Raw genomic sequence first — 20,245 nt, forward strand, 5'->3', positions numbered from 1 at the left:
CTCCCTCCTGTCCACTACCTCACGCGGGGGTTGGCACCCTAAAAACACGATATGGTGCCCCCACTCACCGCCGGCTATCCTTAGCCTGCCCTAAGTCACCCTATCGGCAGGTATGAAAAGTGCTCAGAAACTAATAAAGTGCAAAAGTGCGGATAGCCAGTGAGGTATAAAAAGAGGATCATGTATATCAAATTGCCTCGTGCCCAAATTACCTCATATACAGAGATAGATGAGGTGGGTATGGCTTTTTTTAGAGGTTTAGGCGAAGATACGCCAAAAAGTGGAGGGGACCCTAATAACTGTCTCCTGACCACTCCCTACCTCAAGCGGGGGTCGGCACCCTAGAAATACGATAAAGTATGGCGCCCCCACACCACGGAGGCTACCCCTAAATGAGTCCCTAATGCACCCTGTCAGATAATATACATACAAATATAAAGTGCCTGTGCTGTGAACCTAAAGTGCAAAGTGATAAATGTATAACGATAAGAAGGCACTTATACTAGGATGCAATAATAATTTACAGCAGAATTTTAAACCAAAAAGTGCATATGCTTAATCAAAATGCAGGGTACTGTAGAAAAGGGGGGGGGGTACTCATCACTGATACATGATCCAATGTTCGCCTTTGGTTGCCTCATAGATCAGTGATGAGTACCCCCCCCCCTTTTCTACAGTACCCTGCATTTTGATTAAGCACATGCACTTTTTGGTTTAAAATGCTGCTGTAAATTATTATTGCATCCTAGTATAAGTGCTTTCTTATCATTATACATTTATCACTTTGCACTTTAGGTTCACAGCACAGGCACTTTATATTTGTATGTATATTATCTGACAGGGTGCATTAGGGACTCGTTTAGGGGTAGCCTCCGTGGTGTGGGGGCGCCATACTTTATCGTATTTCTAGGGTGCCGACCCCCGCTTGAGGTAGGGAGTGGTCAGGAGACAGTTATTAGGGTCCCCTCCACTTTTTGGCGTATCTTCGCCTAAACCTCTAAAAAAAGCCATAACCACCTCATCTATCTCTGTATATGAGGTAATTTGGGCACGAGGCAATTTGATATACATGATCCTCTTTTTATACCTCACTGGCTATCCGCACTTTTGCACTTTATTAGTTTCTGAGCACTTTTCATACCTGCCGGTAGGGTGACTTAGGGCAGGCTAAGGATAGCCGGCGGTGAGTGGGGGCGCCACATCGTGTTTTTAGGGTGCCAACCCCCGCGTGAGGTAGTGGACAGGAGGGAGGTTTATATTTAGGGTTTTTTATCCTTTACCCTCCTCCCTTCTCCACCTGTGCACTTTAGGTTTTATAGTGTGTATTTTTGATGTTTTAAGCTTATTATTAAAATGATATTTTAAGGGTTTGTTTATATATTTGCTACTTCAAATTTCCCTTCACTTTAATATATGATGACCACTAGCAACTAACTTACTAAGTATCTTTGACTATATGTGTGGTTATTATACTTACTACATATTGGGATACGATCTTGAAGATGGGAATACCCCTTTAAACTCTTGTTAAAAAGTAGTCAGTACACAGATGCCATTACTTATAGTGATTTTTATTAACCCCATATAAAGTTTAGTTATTCTAGTAGTATTTTCCGGACATTTTCATAGTTGCATTTTACAGCAAAAGACATGGATTGTAAACTTGAAAGAGTGAGAAAGCATCCGGGATCCTCGGAGACTCCAAAATTCAATCCAACATGTGTGAGTAAATATTCCTTTTTTATTGATTTAAAATGGAACAAAGACAAATCCCACACTATAGTGAGATATTGAGAAAACGTTGAAGTCTACGCGTTTCGAACAATATAGTTCTTAATCATGGTAAAAGATCATGATATCAGGATATCTTGCCATGATTAAGAATTATTATGTTCAAAACACGTAGACTTCATATTATTCCCAACATGTCACTACACTCCATGATTTGTTTTTGTCCAATTTTAATCAATAAATATGGAATGTTTACTCACACATATGCTGGATTGCATTTTGGGTCTCCCAGGATCCAAGATGTTTTCTCCCTCTTTCTAGTGTCACCTGCAAATTAGCAGGTTTCTTGCACTGTGTATGAGCTGGACATCTAACAAATTATACAAGTGAGCTACATCCTTTTCTTTTGTTCATGGTCTGTAAACTGTTTCCAGGATCTCATTGAAAAAAGTTATGCTAGGAGAAAGGCACAAAATAAATTCCACGACTTTAGATAAACCATGGAATACTGTTAAGACTGTTATCAAGAAGTGGTTTCAATGTGGCACATCAATGACATTACCTGCAACTGGAAGTGTTTCAAAAATTGACAAAATAACAAGAAGAAAATTTGTCCAAGAGCCTGCCTCGGGGCCTGTAGAAACATTAATGGAGCTACAGAATTTTTCAGAAAGTATTGGTTGTGTACTGCAAGTGATAACAATCATCTGTGTTCTTTACATGACTGGCCTGAAGGGTTAGAAGGCAAGATGGAATCCTTTTCTTACAAGAAAAACATCCAAGCCCAGCAATGTTTTGCCAAAAACAACATCAAGTCTGCTAAAAGAATGTAGAATAACTGTTGAGACCAAGGTTGAATTTTTTATCCATAATTCCAAAAGATGTTTGGTCCAAAACTAACACTGTGCATTACCAAAAGAATACCATACCCACAGTGAAGCATGGTGGAGGCAAAATTATGCTGTTTTTTGCAGCTGGAACTGGGGATTTAGTCAAGATGGAGGGAAGAAGTGAGCCCACATTAAAGTGATAGACATGACGGGTTAAAAATCTATATAGTAACTGTCATCTCCTATATCAGTCATGTAAGAATCTATCTTCAATGAATACGATTTTGCTAGGCAATTGAGAATTTAGAGACTAAATGATTAGTCCAGAAGCAGATTTCACTGATAAGATATATTATAAAGTTGCTTATTTTCTGTGTCTATTAATTCCTAATATAAAAATTAAAGCCCCGGTTAAACTTTAAGGCTGTGCATACGAGTATTTATGCAACCACACTATTTTAGATCTTTTAGTTTTCAAACTGAAAGATTTAAGTTTATTTTTCAAATTAATTGTACACATTATGAGTGACATTAAGTAAGGGTGGAAAAGTTCTGAAGATGATTGATCTGTGGAGAATGGAGTTCAAGTCAAATTTCCTGAATTTCGCAATTAAACACAAAGGCAAACATTTTGAGATTAAATTCACAGTCCCTCCCTAAAAAAACCTTTCCATTCACCCATTTCCTACACTGCCAAAGCAGTGTCAGTTCTCATAATGAGAAAACTCCTCTCTTCCTCGTGTAGAGTAAAAGCTCTCATGATCAGCAAGGTTCACACTGTTCTGTGGAGTGTAACCTTTTATGATCAGCAGGGTTTTCTTTCTCTCTCCTCTCTCCACATTGTATTTTCTGAGCAATTACAAGCTTTTCACCAATAAGATTAAACAAATTTGTTGTACAAATTAAATTTTTAGGAGAAATTTGACAAAATGAGCAAATATTAATTTCAAAATATCCCCTTATCGCTAGGATCTAAGGGGAAAACGTTTCTCCTTGCGGAGACTGAGACACCAATCTAGCTGTCAGTGTTGAGGAGTCTTATAGCTGCAATGCTCCACTGGGTAATATTCAAATTGTCTCTTCAGGGAGGAAGGAGACAAACACTAGTGCCACCTATTGGAAGTAGCAATCCTAAAAGTGACTGTGGAAACACGGGGGTCAGTGGGTGCTCTCGTCCGCTGGCCCGGCCGGCTTTAGAAAGACAGCATAGCCCAGGGCTCATTCCAATTGAACGCCCAACCTCCTTAACCGTCGGCGGAACACTACTCAGACAACACAGGGTGAGGGAATCTCAATATTAAGACTTTATTGGATCCCCAAACAATTAACGGCACATAGCACATAACCTGAAAAACACACAAATTTAACAGGCAACAGTTTCTCACCCTTCCGCTGGCTCACCAGGGATGAGAATGTCCATGCCTCAGAGCTTCAAGGGATACTTACTCCAATCCAGCAGCACCCCGCTTTCGGCACCCACCGAGAATGGAATAACGCCAGATTTAGGAAGCTGGCTGAGCTCTGCAAAGTCTGTAGCCAGGTGACCAAATTGTCCCAACCTGGGTTTCTTCCTTAAGTAGTCTCTGGTATGATGGTATGATATAATCCTGGCAGACATAGTCGAAAGCCCTAGACTGCGGCTATGGTCTCCAATCGGAATCAAAGTCCCTAGATTGAAGTCATGTAGCCAAATGATTCTCTAGTTAGAGTCAAAGTACCTAGACCGAGTCGACAAGGCATCCTGGTTCTGATCCCTAGCCAGCTCCTAAGAGCTTAGACTGGATCATGCAACATCCATCAACAACTGGTGACTCCAAGAAGTCCCCTTTTATAGCCATCGCCTTCCCTTAGGATAATCTGTGCCCTTATCGGATTGGTTGTACAAGGTTGCTTCTCTTATTGGATACATTTCAAGCTGCATGGATAATGTTCATTTAAATGATGTGGACAGAAAGACTGAGGATATTTTCATGTAGTCTGCAATTCACAGACTAGACAATTGCCACTGAGGTAATTTACATTAGATTAGCAATACACAACTACATTAGAGTGAACGCTCAGAAGGGTCTGGCAGAAACAATAGTTTAGCAAGCATGAGTTCACACACAGAAGAACAATTCGTCTGGAAAATGTAAGACGTTTAACCCACGACACACATTGAAAAAGTCTGTGTTGTCACAGTGACCCTTTAACAAGCCTTTTCATATGACCTAGGATTTATAACAGATCAAAACCTCTTTTTGCAGATACAGTGTTTCGGGATGATTGTCCCTTATCAGTGCAAAGTATGAGATCTGACCTGGCTGAACGATAAGCTCAACTGGGGTCTAAGGGGAAAACTTTTATCCTTACGGAGACTGACACACCAATCTGCCTGTCAGTGGTGAGGAGTCTTATAGCTGCAATGCTCTTCTGGATAATATTCAAATTGTCTCTTCAGGGATTGGAAGTAGCAATCCTAAGGGGTACTTTGCACGCTGCGACATCGCAAGCCGATGTTGCAATGTCAAGCGCGATAGTCCCCACCCCCGTCGCAGCAGCGATATCTTGTGATTGCTGCCGTAGCGAACATTATCGCTACGGCAGCTTCACATGCACTTACCTGCCCTGCAACGTCGCTCTGGCTGGCGACCCGCCTCCTTCCTAAGGGGACGGGTCGTGCGGCGTCACAGCGACGTCACACGACAGGTGGCCAATAGAAGCAGAGGGGCGGAGATGAGCGGGACGTAAACATCCCGCCCACCTCCTTCCTTCCTCATTGCAGCCGGGATGCAGGTAAGGTGATGTTCCTCACTCCTACGGCTTCACACACAGCGATGTGTGCTGCCTGCTGGAGCGAGGAACAACATCGTACCATCGCTGCTGCAAAATTATGGAAATGTCGGACCCTACACTGATCATACGATAATGACGTTTTTGCACTCGTTAATCGTATGTAACAGAATTCACATACTGCGATGTCGACAGCGACGCCGGATGTGCGTCACTTTCGATTTGACCCCACCGACATAGCACCTGCGATGTTGCAACGTGCAAAGTACCCCTAAAAGTCAAAAGTGGCCCTTTAAGAAGCCTTTTCATATGACCTATGATTTATACCAGATCAGAACCTCAATTGCAGACACGGTGTTTCTGGATGATTGTCCCTCATCAGTGTAAAGTATGAGATCTGATCTGGCTGAATGAGAAGCTCTACTGGGGTCTAAGGGGAAAACTTTTCTCCTTGTGTAGACTGACACACCAATCTGGCTGTCAGTGGTGAGAAGTCTTATAGCTGGAATGCTCTTCTGGGTAATATCCCTGTCCCTGAAGAGACAATTTGAATATTACCTAGAGTTGCATTGCAGCTATAAGAATCCTCATCACTGACATCCAGATTGGTGTGTCAGCCTCCGCAAGGAGAAATCTTTTCCCCTTAGATCCCAGTAGAGCTTCTCATTCAGCCAGATCAGATCTCATACTTTGCATTGATGAAGGATAATCATCCTGAAACACTGTCTGCAAACTGAGGTTCTGATCTGGCATAAATCCTAAGTCATATGAAAAGGCTCGTTAAAGGGCCACTTTTGACTTTTAGGACTGATATTTCCAATAGCTGGCACTAAAGTTTGTCCCCTTTATCTCTAGTGTGTAGGGTTTTTTTATGTCCACTGTTAAGCTCCGGACATCCCTTTGATATACTGAGCCTTTGGGGCAAAAGGAAAATGGGCAAAAGAAGCATTGATTTTTTTTTCTCTTTAAAAGCTCATACAGATGACTGAATAGTTGCTTCATACAATGTTACTCAAAATAGGGTACAATAAAAATGAATAAGTCCTTTCTGCTCATCTTTTATGCATCTAATTTCATGCAGAGGAATGTGTATGTATTTTTTTTTTACCGGATTCCTTTAAAAAGCTCGCAAAATAAAAAACAAATTTCAATATTTTTCAAAAGCAGAATGTGCACCACATAGTGTAACCACCTCTGGAAAAATATCAGATAGCTGAGCACTTAAGTAAACAGCAAATTGACTTCATTAGTGGTCTAGTTCAGAGGTTTCATGTTAAGGACAAGCCCTATCATTTGCTGGGTGGACTGATGAAGCGGACATCAGTGCGAAACATCCATCCCTCCTCATGTGCTTGAGCTGCACCCGGAATGTACTCAGTATGTAATAAAAGCACATTACAGAATGACATATTAACCCTTTTACCCCCAGGCAATTTTCCTTTTATCGTTTTTTCCTTCCCTTCTTCCAAGAGCCATAAAGTTTATATATTTCCGACAATATTGCCAAATGGGGCTTGTTTTTTGCGGGCCGAATTCTATGTTTGTGCGCCACCAATCATTCTGCCTCATATTCTACTGGAAAACAGGAAAAAAAATCTAAATGCAGTGAAATTGAAAAAAATTTGCAATTTCACAATTCTTTTTGGATTTTTTATTTACTATGGTCACTACCGTATTTTTCAGACTATAAGACGCACCGGACCATAAAACGCACCCTGGTTTTAGAGGAGGAAAATAGGAAAATAAAATTTTAAGCAAAAATTGAGTCATGACACACTGTTATGGGGCGAGGATCTGCTGCTGACACTGTTATGGGGGTAATGTCCCCAAATTCTCTACTAAGGTACCCCATCCTGGTAATGATCCTCCTGCCTTGTATTTACAGTATATGCCCCTCATCCGGCTATATACCGTCATCCTGCCATATGGCCGCATCCTGCTATATACCCCATCCTGGCATATGGCCCCATCCTGCTATATACGGTAACCCATCCTGGCATATGGCCCCATCCTGCTATATACCCCCAACCTGCTCATATACCCCCATCCTGCTCATAATATACCCCCATTCTGCTCAAAATATACCCCCATCCTGCTTTTATATTCCCATCCTGCTATATGCCCCCATCCTGCTCATAATATACCCCCATCCTGCTCATAATATACCCCCATCCTGCTATATGCCCTCATCCTGCAATACACCCCCATCCTGGTATACGGCCCGCATCCTGTGGCACATGAAAAAATAAACGTTCATACTTACCTTACCTCACTCCCTGCAGCATGGCTCCTCCTCCCGTCTGTGTCAGCGCCAGCACCGCTGAGTGGAGCTGTCCCCATTCCCCTGCAGCATCGCAATGTCCTCCTGTCTGTGCCAGCGGTTGCGTGTGGACACATGCGCACAGCGATGACATCATCGCTGTGCGTACCGCTAGTCTCCACTCAGTGGCCGCTGGCACAGAGAGGAGGACATCGCGGTGCTGCAGGGGAACGAGGACGGCTCCACTCAGCGGCCACCGGCAGCCTGGAGGACATCGCGATGCTGCAGGGGAACGGTGACAGGTGAATATACTGATTCACTTCACCCCTCGCTGATGATGATGCATGGGGGGGAAGTGAATACAGCCGCACATGATCACTCAAGGCTGTAGTTGCCAGGGGTGATCATGCGGGCCGGCTGTTTATCCCTCGCCCATCATCCCGCCCACCTGTCAGCGCCATCTTCAGCGCTGAGAGATTATGGGCGGGATGATGGGAGTGCATATTAAATGAGCGGGCCCACGTGGTCACGGCAGGCTGCTACAGCCTGCTCATGCCCCCGATGACCCGCTCCACCGCAGCACCCTCATTCCCCGCAGTCCTATATTCAGTCTATATGACGCACCCCCCACTTTTCCCCAACATTTGGGGGAAAAAAAGTGCGTCTTATAGTCCGAAAAATACAGTATATGGTATAAGTGACCCGGTAACATGAATCTCCGGTCAGTATTAGTTTGTAGATACCAAAAATTTATAGTTTTACTTTTATCTAAGTGGTGAAAAAAAATTCATGTTTGTTTAAAACAAGAACTGCGCTTTTGTCACCATTTTCTGAGGCCCAAAACGTTCTCATTTTTTGGGATCTGGGGCTCAGTGACTGCTTTATTTTTGCTTTTTGAGCCGAAGTTTCTAAGCATACCATTTTTGTGTAGATCTAATATTCTGATTGCCTGTTATTGCATTTTAATGCAATTTTGCGATGACAAAAAAAAAAAATCGGAATTCTGGAATTTTGATTTTTTTTCTCGCTACGACCTTTACTGATCAGATTAATTGATTTTATATTTTGATAGATCAGACATTTCTGAACACAGCCATACCAAATATGTGTACTTTACATTTATTTTTTTTATTATTTTCAATTAGGCAAAACGGGGGTGATTTGAACTTTTAGGGGATTTCATATATTTAAAATCTTTTTGTTTACATTTTTGGGGGATTTTATTAGTCCCATTAGAGGACTTTAGGCTTGCACTGTCTGATCACTTCTGCTCATTAGAGCGAAGCATTGTACTCAACATCAGAAATGCTGTTCTCTTGTAAATGCCGGCGCTCTGCCAGCATTCACAGGAAGCACGTCATGATAGCAGCAGGGGTCATCAACTACCCATTGAAACCCCGTGATCATGTTGGTGGCGGGGAACAGTGTGATCCCCACCAGAGCATGTTAGATTGCACTGTCAGAGTTTGATAGTGCAATCTAAGGGGTTAACCGGCCCAGATGATCGAAGATCCACCCGTGCCTGTTAGCTACATATGTCTACTGATCAGATCAGCAGACAGAGAGCCCGCATTCAAAGGACGGGAAAGGGTTAAAATGTTTAATTTTTTTAATTATGCTTTTAACTATTTTAGTATGAAATCTGCATTTAATTTTGTATCATATTTGCATTAAAATAAGCATTTTAAATAAGCCTTATGCGGAAAGCTTCCTCATTGCACTTACAATACATTTATAGCTTTCTGAATTCTTTTTTCATTAAAAGATTGCACAAATATTACTTTTAATGAGGTATAGTGAAAATGACATATTTTCTTTGTATTGCATGAAAAAAGAGATGCTGCGAGAAAATTTGTCGCCAAGCCGTCCATTGATAAAATTGACGCAGGTGTAATAATAAAGTATTACACAGTACACTGCTTGCTATGTGAAGAAAAGCTTAGCCTAACATTCTGTTTATGAAATGTTTGAAAAAAACAAAGAAGCAAATTGATTTATTTTCTATTATTTGGTGTTCAAATAAAGAACTGTTATGTTTTCTTCATTTATTCATTCATTGTGTATGAACAAGTATTGAGTGTGAACTACACCATGATATATAACAAGAAGGTTAAACCATTGGTGACTAAGATTATCTAGGAAGATATCTCCAGGATATTGTATTTATATATGAATACATATTTCCTAAGCACTACAAGTGGGATCAAAGGCCCAAGGATATGAGCCGAGCGGAAAATATAATTTAAATTGAAAATGGTTGTGATCATATGAAATATTAATTCACTATGTTAAATATTGCTAAACAGAATAATTTTTTACAATTGGAACAATAAAAAAATGCTGTTGTCTAGATACTGCCGTATCACATTTATTGCAGAACCTTACTATTCTTCTGATTTACTGACCATCAATTGTTTGTAAAAATAAGCTGCTTCTAGTACGGTAGCAAGGAATCACTCTACTGACCTATCGGTGGGGCTATGTGTGATGACCAACACTGGATATTACAGATGGGCAGAGTAATTTGTGGAATTCTCATCCATTGAGTAAGATGTAATCTCTGGATGAGAGGATCGCATATCTTTTACCTTCTTGGAACCCCTATGTGGCTTTTGATTAAGAGAACTGGTGTGAGGTCATCTGCACATCAATCCACCAGCTAATCAAGAGCCATTCCGGCAATCCCAAGAGATAAAAGATTGAAGAGCCTCCATAGAGCAGCCAGAGTCCACTAACCTGTCAGATGGAATAACACCCCATGAGTCGATCCAACCAGTTCTACTGGATACATTAGGTGAACGTTCTGAAAGGTAATTAATAGGAACACCGGAATGCAGTGTAAAATTATGAAATAGGAATATATAGACCTGGAGAAACTTTTTTGGGGAGAAGTGTGTTCCATTTTGCATGATATATCTGCAAACAAAAGCAGCTATATATGGTAAGTTATATGTGAATACTAAATACCGTATATGAATTTTAAACTGCTTTACTCCTGTGCAGACTATGCTGGTATAATTGAGGTAATTAGCACACAAGTTGACCAATTTATGTGTGCCCATCTCCTACAACAAGGCAAAACCTGTAGATGGGCATCTACACTAACAAACTGAACTTACTTCTTCTGAGTCAAGACCTACAAATATAAGGGGTAGGGCGCAGATAAAAACAGCCTTAAGCCCCCTTAACATGCACGTGCCTCCGGTACGTTCTAGGTCCGTTCCCGCATGTACCGGAGACACGAGCACACGTTTATCCATTAAAATCAATGGGTTTATGTGCACGCTCGTGTTCCGCCATTGGTCCATGCCTCCGTGTGGAGCAGACGTGAACCCGTGTGCTCCATACAGTGACATGTCCGTTTTTTTCTGGCAGCACGGGTGTCACGCCTCCCGCACCCGTACCACACAGATGTAGTGTGGATGCGGTCCCATGTGACACGCGCCGGAGTAACACATGTGTCATTGTAAAAATAAAAAAACACATACTCACCTCCACCAGCCCTGCAGTCTCTGCCGCGGCTGTCACCTGCATCTGACCCCAGTGAATTTGAACAACACATCTTCTTCACTTGGGGCCAGAAGCAGCATCAGTGGGGTGTGGCCTGTGCTGGACACTGTCATTCAGTACCACAGACAGCTCCGGAAGAATCAGGTAAGGCGGGACTTTCCGTTCTTCGTGTGTTATTATGAAACACGGCACACGGGGAGCAAACCACCCCTTTAATACGTCTGTGAAAAAACATTTCGTTTTTTTCAGATGCGTGTGAAGGGGGCCTTAGGCTAAGTGCCCCAATGAGTATTTGTTACATATTTGATGCTGTGGAACTTCCTGTACTTTTTCATTGTGTTTTTGAATGTGCTTTTTATATGTTTTTTTTTTGCTGTGATTTTTTTTTCTTTCATCAGGGGGCACGCGATTTAATTTGCTGGACCTGTAAAATGCTAATTATTTTTTTTTTTTGCATTGAAAATGTGTATTGTTAACATGTACAAAATACCCATAATTGAAGCTTTAGACAGATAAGAGAAGGACTCAGCCAAAAATAAAAGCACTTGGGCACACAATCCACTCCTTCTATGCCATTGGAACTCCAAATTAATAAGATTTGTTTTACAAGCGCTTGGAGAAATCAATACAACACAGTCTAGTATTATGTCCCGGAATTTCTGTTTTATTACCCTGTTTCCCCGAAAATAAGACAATGTCATTTTTTTTGCCCCAAAAAATGCACTAGGTCATATTTTCAGGGGGGGTCTTATTCTCGAGGAGACATGGTTGGGGATGAGTTCCCCCCCCCACAAAAAGCAGACCCCCCTTCCCAGGATTGTCATACTTACCAGCACCAGGTGTCTGTGTGTCTCCCAGATCTCCCTGTGATCTCCTAGCAGGTGTGCTGCATGCCTCCCCTGCGTCTGGCCGACACACATACATCAGATCAACCACACACACACACATCAGATAGCATATACCCATATAGACACACACACACACACACACACACACAATCATATTATTCCTCCCTGTGATCTCTGTGCAGCACACTGTCCTCCCCTGCATCTGACTGACACACATACATCAGAACACACACTCACACATCAGATAGCATACACTCATAGACACACACACACACAGACACACACACACACATCAGATAGCGTACACACATCATATTTCACATCATTCCTCCCTGTAACCTCTGGTGGGCGCTTTAGGCAGCTGTGCTGCATGCTCCTCTGCTTCTTGCCGACACTCACACATCAGACAGCATACACTCACACATCCGATCGCATACACTCACACACACTCACGAAATCGCACATACCGGTACAATCACGCGCACACACTCACAACATTCGGAGATACCATGTGCTTCTGGCCATGTGATGCAGGATAGGTCCTGGAAGCTCACTGCACAGTGCATAGCGTCTCAGGTCCTTACGTGCGCCTAGAAGCAAGCTATATCACTGGATGTGGTGAGTGTGTGGATGCGATCTGTAGTGTGTGTGTGTGTATGTGTGTGATCTGATGTGTGTGTATATCTGATTTGATGTGTGTGTTCCGCCGCAGGAACTTGATGCGCTCCCCTGGTCCCGGTCGGCGTATGGTGAGTATGACTGTGGGTGTTCTCTTTTCTTTCTTTAAGGGGTGGCCGCTGTCTATAATGAAGTGTCTTAAGGGTTATTTAACTTTTTTTCTGCTGTCTGGACACATCATTATTGAGCCGCGGCTAGGTCTTATTTTTGGGGGATGTCTTATGTTTAAGCCTCCCTGAAAACTCCTGCTGGATCTTATTTTCGGGGGTTGTCTTATTTTTGGGGAAACATGGTACATCATGTAACCAACTTATATAGTATCCCAAACAAAGAAATGACCATGCACCAATAAGGTCTGCAGGGGTGTGTGTAGAAATGTGAAACTTCCCTGCCCATTAGTGTTAGCTGAACCCTATGACATCATTCAGTTAAAAGACAAGATGGTTTTCTATACAATACAAAATGGCTTGTATTCCCTCACACATTCATTACCCCAAAAGGAAAGAAAAATCAAATAAATGTATACAGTAGGTTCAAGCACCTGTGACTGCAATGGTGTCCGAACAAACAAGCACACTGAGTATAAGGTATGAAAGAACTTGAATATATGAATTTTGATCTGCCTGCATCACTTCTACATAGTCTATACTGATTGAATTGTGCTGCTGAATTTGCTTGCTTGGATACTATTGCAGTCACATCAGCTTGTACACATATATTTACTTTATTTTGCCAATATGTGCTGGTCAATTTTGATATCTGTTTTGCATTATGTATCATAAAAATAAAATATTTTATTGTGAGACAAAGTAAAAAAACAATTAAAGCTATAAATCTCCAACATAATAATAGCAATATCTAAAAACAGAGTTTGATTGGAAATCCATTATAAAAAACTGGAAAAAGATTACACGTTTTTTTGTTTAAATCCGTAGAATTAAAGATTAAAAGTAATCAGGCTGAATAAACTTTGTAAATTGTGGATAGTTAAGTAACTTAGTTACTGTATAAAGTTGTTTCCTCATTCACAAGGGTAAAACACAAAAATCCCATACTAACCAAAGGAAAACCAAAAACCATAAAAATGGGAACGATATAAAAGTACAATATTACTGATGACTGCTTTGTGATCCTACAACTGGAGTAAAATAATATAGTTACAGGGGTTTTCCTACTAACAAAGATAATTTTAAAGTTCATTTTAATCAATAAATCTTGGCATAATAAGTTCAACAATTGGAAGAAGTGTTCCTATGCTGAGATAATCTTATATACTGTATGTGTCCTGCTATGCATTAAGTAATGGCCGTGTCTGACCATACAGGGACATGGTCTGATCATACCACAGCTCCTGGCCAGGGGAGGACACAAATGAGAGTATATCGACATTACTACGTGGAATCATAGATGATTCTTTTGTGAAGTAAAATATTTTGTTTTTATAAAATGTTTTACCTCAAAGAAAGAATTATTTGTGATTCCTTGCTGTCCTGTCTGTATACTTTTTTAATTTACTTCCTCCCCTGCCCTGGAGCTGTGGTATGATCAGACCATGTCCCTGTACAGTCACACACGGCCATTACACAGTACATAGCAGGGGCACATATACATGTTTTGGACTATAAGACACACCAGACTACACAATGCACCCCAAATTTAGAGAAGGAAAATAATGTTTAAAGATAAAATGGGGGCCCATCTTGTAGTCTTATGGTCTGTCTTATAGGTCAAATGTAGCTTACCCGGGAGGAGGGGTAGGTTCAGAGGGGGCAGAGGAAGCCGATGGTGCAATGCTGGAAGGAGGGGATGTCACGGCGGTGCGAGGCAAACGCCATTGATGTCCCGGCGACGGACTCAATGGACTTCAGGAAAATGGCGCATGGACAGATTGAGATCTCAGAGAGCCGGGTTCTCAATTACCGAATGCAGTGCCTCCGGTGCCATTTTCCTGAAGTCCATTATGTTTGTCGCCGGGTGATCAATGGCACCTGCCTCATGCACCAGTACAGGATGCACAGAATCACCCTACTCGTGCTGCCGCCAGCTTCCTGCAGTGGGAGCCTTGCTTCCTGTGGCCCCGTTTCACCAACCCTGCACCCACCTGCTAAGCTACAGTCGGCATAAAAGATACACTCCCATTTTTTTTTCCAATTTTGGAGAAAAATAAGTGCGTCTTATAGTCAAAAAAATATGGTATAAGATTATCTCAGCACAGGAAAAATATTCAAAACACATCCAATTGGGGAATGAGTATTCCAAGATCTATTGATTAATATGCACTTTAAAATGTTCTTTGTTTGTGGGAAAATCCATTTAAGATAATATAGTTATGCTTTCTAGCCCAGTTAAAGTGTTTGCTCATTCGAACATATTTAGATTTCATACCCCAGTGATGTCCTGATGAAAGAGAATGTAAATTTTGTAGCCAAAGTGCTAAGTTGTTATCACTTTGCTCAAGTTTGAGAATTGCTACAGGGCAACTAAAGTCACTTACATTGCCCATTAAAATGATAAAATAATCTGTTTGTTTAAAAAATAATGACCAGAGTTCAAAGTCCCAGCTCTTGTCTCTTGCGGTGGTCTCTAATCAAAATATCAAACCCTATTAACTCAACATACTCGAAAAAGCACTCTATCAATTTCACTAGAATTATTTTACTTGTTTAGCTTTTCCAAAATGTGTTATATTGTGTTGTTACATTATCTCACACTTTTGTTATATCTTAAGGTCCATTTAGGCGGAGCAACAATTATCGACCAAGTGTTTGTAGGAACATTTGTTCCTCACAGTTGGCCAGTGTAAAAATGCTGCTGCAGGATTATTTATTACTCCATAAAAATAATAGTTGTTGGCAGCATATCACCCATGTTACTAATAACATTCTGGATGAGAAGAGGAGAATTTCATTTACAATTGTTCTTGCTCATAGGTTTTTTTTAACAGCCTGTATGAATGGGCCACTAATGAGCAACAGTCTACTTGCTTATAGTAGAAATATTGTATATCTAACAATGCTCATCAAAGAGAATCTGTCAGCAGGTATTTGCTACCTCACCCCAGAGCAGCAAAAGAGATCCTGATTCCAAAGATGTATCATATAGTTTACTGGGTGCAGCAGTTGTGATATAGTCAGAGGTTTTACATGTAGCAGAGCTGACAAAAGCTAACCCAGCCCACACCATGCTCTCTGTGTACAATATATATAGACAGTAAGCTGCTATCATAGAAGGGGGCATGGTCAGACTAGGTCTCACATGCTGATATAGCTGATGTAGTCCAACTAATGATAATGTCCTGGTGCTATAACAATCAGTGCAAGTAAACAATAGCATACAGCTTGATAAGAGACATCGCTGAAATCTATGTTTTTAACCACTAAAGCATACTGTCCTCAAATTACATAGCAAGAACCTGCTGACAGATTACATTTAATGGGCTAAAATTGTCATGTCAAAATAGGCGTTTAATATGTTGCTACATTACCTACCATTATCTTCTTTGACTTGACCTTTTTATTGGTGAAGCTGGTAGGTCCCTACCTGTATGTAGGTATACCTACCCTATTCCCTACCTGTATGTCTTTGGAGTGTGGGAGGAAACCCACGCAAACACGGGGAGAACATACAAACTTTTTGCAGATGGTGTCCTTGGTGGGATTCGAACCCAGGACCCCAGCGCTGCAAGACTGCAGTGCTAACCACTGAGCCACCATGCCGCCCATCTTAGACAGTGTGCACAGCACAGTTGTGGACTACATTCCAAATGCCATAAAACATGTATACTTCAAATATTTGCAACTGTATGCCCATACATTAAAGGGAATATTTCAGGTCCCTTGACTATCTTCAACCACTATAATAGCTGTATGGGTGCAAATTTCAGTAATGTGACAAGGTGTTTGATATGCCATACTAGTTGTGCAGTTTTTGAATAATGAACTGTAATCTTGCATTATGGCATATGCCAATGAAGCAGGGTTAGTCCGGCAGGGCTTTGCTTCCCTCATGTTAGTCCTGTTTGGATCTTAGAGTCACATATTTGAAACTTGCTAACCTTTCATTATCTCCAGATATGCTATGATGCTATGATTACACATACATAGGTGACTACTTTAAAGGGGTTGTCCAAGCTTGGGGCACAAGTATGCAGTCACTCTATGTGACTACAGACTTGTGAATCATTACATAGAGCAGGTTGCGCACTGTCTAAATTGTCTGATCACCAGAGCAAGTGGTCATATGACCGTAAGTATGCGATTTGTATATTTCTGGCCACATTATGACCATATAGAAGAAGCAATATGGTGTGTAATAATTGGGATCACCAAATAGAAAATATTCAAACAATTTTTATTAGTCAAAAAAACACCAACATGGAGTTAAAAGCATTTAAAATACACAAACGTGTTCAACACATACAGGGGCTTGCATATAATAAGACAAAAACCCCACAGGTCACCCCCTCCATATAAATAAGTAAGACACTGTATATTAATAAGAAAGGCAAAGCCTCAATACTGATAGATGGACATCAGCAGAGAAACAAGCAAAATGCACCAGAAACATACATAATAGTACACAAGATTTCATAAATACCACATAGACAGGGTAAAAAGGTGCAGCGAAAATCAGCAAGCAGGAGCAGATTCTGCAATCACAAGGGAGGCAGCCATACAGGAGGGAGGACAAGAAGAAAACCCCCCCAACGCGTGTCGCCACACCTAGAGTAGCTTCCTCAGGGAAAAATGGGGCATGATGACGAAATGTGCCCAGCCTTGCTCAATTCACTTGTAATGAGTGAGGCCATGCACATCTAGTTGATATGTGACCATAAATTGCATAATCCTGGTGACGACACCAGAGTATCCCGTCAGCACTCACACTGCCCGATTTCAGGATTCACAAGTCTGCAGTCACAAATAGTAACTGCAGACTTGGGACTTAAAACTGGGCAACTCCTTTAAGATTCTTTACATTAATATTAATGCTAAAATGTAAATATTTTTAATATTCTATTGAAGATTTGTTATTTGTATAGTTGGCATTTTAATTTGGAATTATTTTTCATACTTTAACAACAGCCTTCTAATCATTGCTATTTGGCAACACACTCACTCCTCATCCAGGCTAGCTGTGAGCTTTGTTTTGTTCATGTCCGCACAAAGCTAAATGTAAGGTATGATGGTTTTCTCCTTTCTAAGTATTTTTTATCATCTTTATCTATCACTCCCTTTATTTTATTAAAAAGGGCTCAAACTTTTTAAAATTGGAGATACCGTAAAATCTTTGGTCATGCAGCCTAACAAGATATCAGTGGAGGCATTAACAGATTTTAGGAACTAAAAGGCTGGACAGGTAAGTATTATTAGCAGTGACTAAGAAACTAATATGTGCCCCATCTCCCAGGGACATAATTCTTCTCTTTCTAGTCTAAAAAACAGAAATGAAACATTAGAATCTGTTTGTCTTTAGACCAGGGCATGCCTTCTCCTGAGGAAAACTAAAATTTATGTTTTAAGACATGAATGGAGACATTCATAGTAGCTTTATTCAAAGCATAATTGAGGTGAGAGTTGCTTGCCGACATGGCATCACCCACAATTTGTGATAAGCCCCTAGCAGGACTTAAATCAGCACATTATGTAGTTAAAAAGTTGATCATGATGGATTGGGTTATTTAATATCTTTGGGTCAAGGTGGCAAATGATCCATTACCAAAGGACATACATAAAAAAAATGTAAGTTTGATGCAGCCCTGAGCAAGTCATAAAAACCGTTCCCTATAATTCATCCTTACCATTGGGTTATTTATCATTTCACAAGCATTGTCAATGTTTGAGGTATAGTCATGATCTTAGTGCAATCTCAATGTCTGGTAGTACAATAGGAGACATGTGTGCTGAAGAATTATAGTGTACATCCGCACGCTCCTAAAACTAGAGCATTAATCATTAAATATGTTCACTTACCAGTTACACAATTTATTGTACATGGATTTCTTCTTCCACTACAGAATCTGTTTGTCCAACAAGAATTCCAGTGGCAGCTCGAGACGAAAAAGGTTTTGACATACTTTTAGGTTTGGGGATGAATAAGAAAAATGCCAAAAAGGTTAAGGGTTCCATCTCTACGACTAAAGCTTATGAATTAACATCACAAATCGATCTTACAGAGTTCACAAGGTAATCAATTCTATCTATCTAACTGTCTATCTATCTATCTAACTATCTATCAATCTAGAAAAAAAGAAGTAAGGCAGCACTCCTTCTCTTTTCTCTATATTATTGGCATTTGAAAAATTGCCTGGTAGGCCCTGCACCCATTGGTTTGTTATGTGCTGCTCCTGTCTCTTTTTTCTATCTGTCTATCTATCTATCTATCTATCTACTGTGTTTCCCAGAAAATTGGAACTACCCTGACAATAAGCCTTTGCAGGATTTCTGCCCTTTTTGGAGTATGCTTAAAATATAAGCCCCACTCCAAAAATAAGCCCTAGTTGCAGATCATCATATTAATAGTAGCCCTGAAATAAGTAGCCCTTTCAGGATATGTAACTTTAATTGCTGCACGTTGCTGTAAGCCCCTGGAGTTTATACTCACTTGCTGACTAGTTAATGGAATGGATATTCACAAATGTTCCTGCTCATAATCCTGCCCCCTTCTGGTGGCATCAATGATTGGAACTTGTCTTAGGCTAGTGCCACACATCCGTGCCTCCGGTACGTGTTTGGCATTTTTTACACGTACCGGAGACACGGAGACACGTACAGCAATGCCACCCTATGGTAGCAGGCACACACACGTAAAACCACACGGAACGTGTGTCCGTGTGCGTTTGTACGTGTGTGCGATTTTCAAAGCGCTGACATGTCCGTTTTTTCACCGGCAGCACAGGTGTCACACGGCCCGTACCACACGGGTGTAGTGTGGATGCGGTCCCGTGTGACACGCGCCGGAGAAAACACACATGTCAGTGAAAAAAACCCAAAACATTAACTCACCTTCTCCAGCCCTCCTGTCTCTGCCGCTGCTGCCTCTTGCTGCCGACCGCCGCTCATTATTCTCATTGAATATTCACTTCACTGCCTGGCAGCAGCAGCAGCGGGGAGACGGGAGGGCTGGAGACCGAGGATCAGCACCACGGACAGCAGCGCGGACATCAGGAAGGACCAGGTGAGTATAATAATTACCGGTTCTACGTGTGCTATCGCGGATAGCACACGTAGAACACACGTGTCACGCACGTACCAGAGACACGTACCTACCTGCACGCAACACGCAGGGAAAATACGTGTCTCTCGGCACGTGCGTGAATTTCACGTGAGTGTGGCAGAAGCCTTAATGAAATAATATATGTTTCCTCCCTTCCCCGCCCAACCCTCTGCCAGTGTCATTGATTTGAACTTGGGTTAATAAAATAATGAATAGTCACCACCTTCCCCACCCGCCCCTCTGTATCAGTTGTCTGTGATTCACATAGACTGTCATCGCAGGATCGGAGTGCAATGCTCGCACTGGCCAGAGGGGGGTTCATCTGACCCAAGCGCGTTAGCATGTATTTCTATGCAGCTGTCACACCCAGGTTGAACAGCCACCACCCACTGCAAACATTGAGC

The 20,245-nt window shown here is 41.4% G+C and overlaps 1 protein-coding gene across 1 annotated transcript in view; it reads left to right on the forward strand.

The window, feature by feature from the left end:
• Positions 1-20,245, forward strand: part of COL21A1 (collagen type XXI alpha 1 chain) — a 415,279-nt gene that overhangs the window by 63,953 nt on the left and 331,081 nt on the right. Inside the window, exon 3 of the mRNA XM_075340296.1 lies at positions 18,643-18,811. Within this exon, the coding sequence (XP_075196411.1) occupies positions 18,643-18,811 (169 nt within the window). The remainder of the gene's footprint in view (positions 1-18,642; positions 18,812-20,245) is intronic.

Source organism: Anomaloglossus baeobatrachus, chromosome 3 (genome assembly GCF_048569485.1).
Source record: "Anomaloglossus baeobatrachus isolate aAnoBae1 chromosome 3, aAnoBae1.hap1, whole genome shotgun sequence".
Classification (NCBI taxonomy): Eukaryota; Metazoa; Chordata; class Amphibia; order Anura; family Aromobatidae; genus Anomaloglossus; species Anomaloglossus baeobatrachus.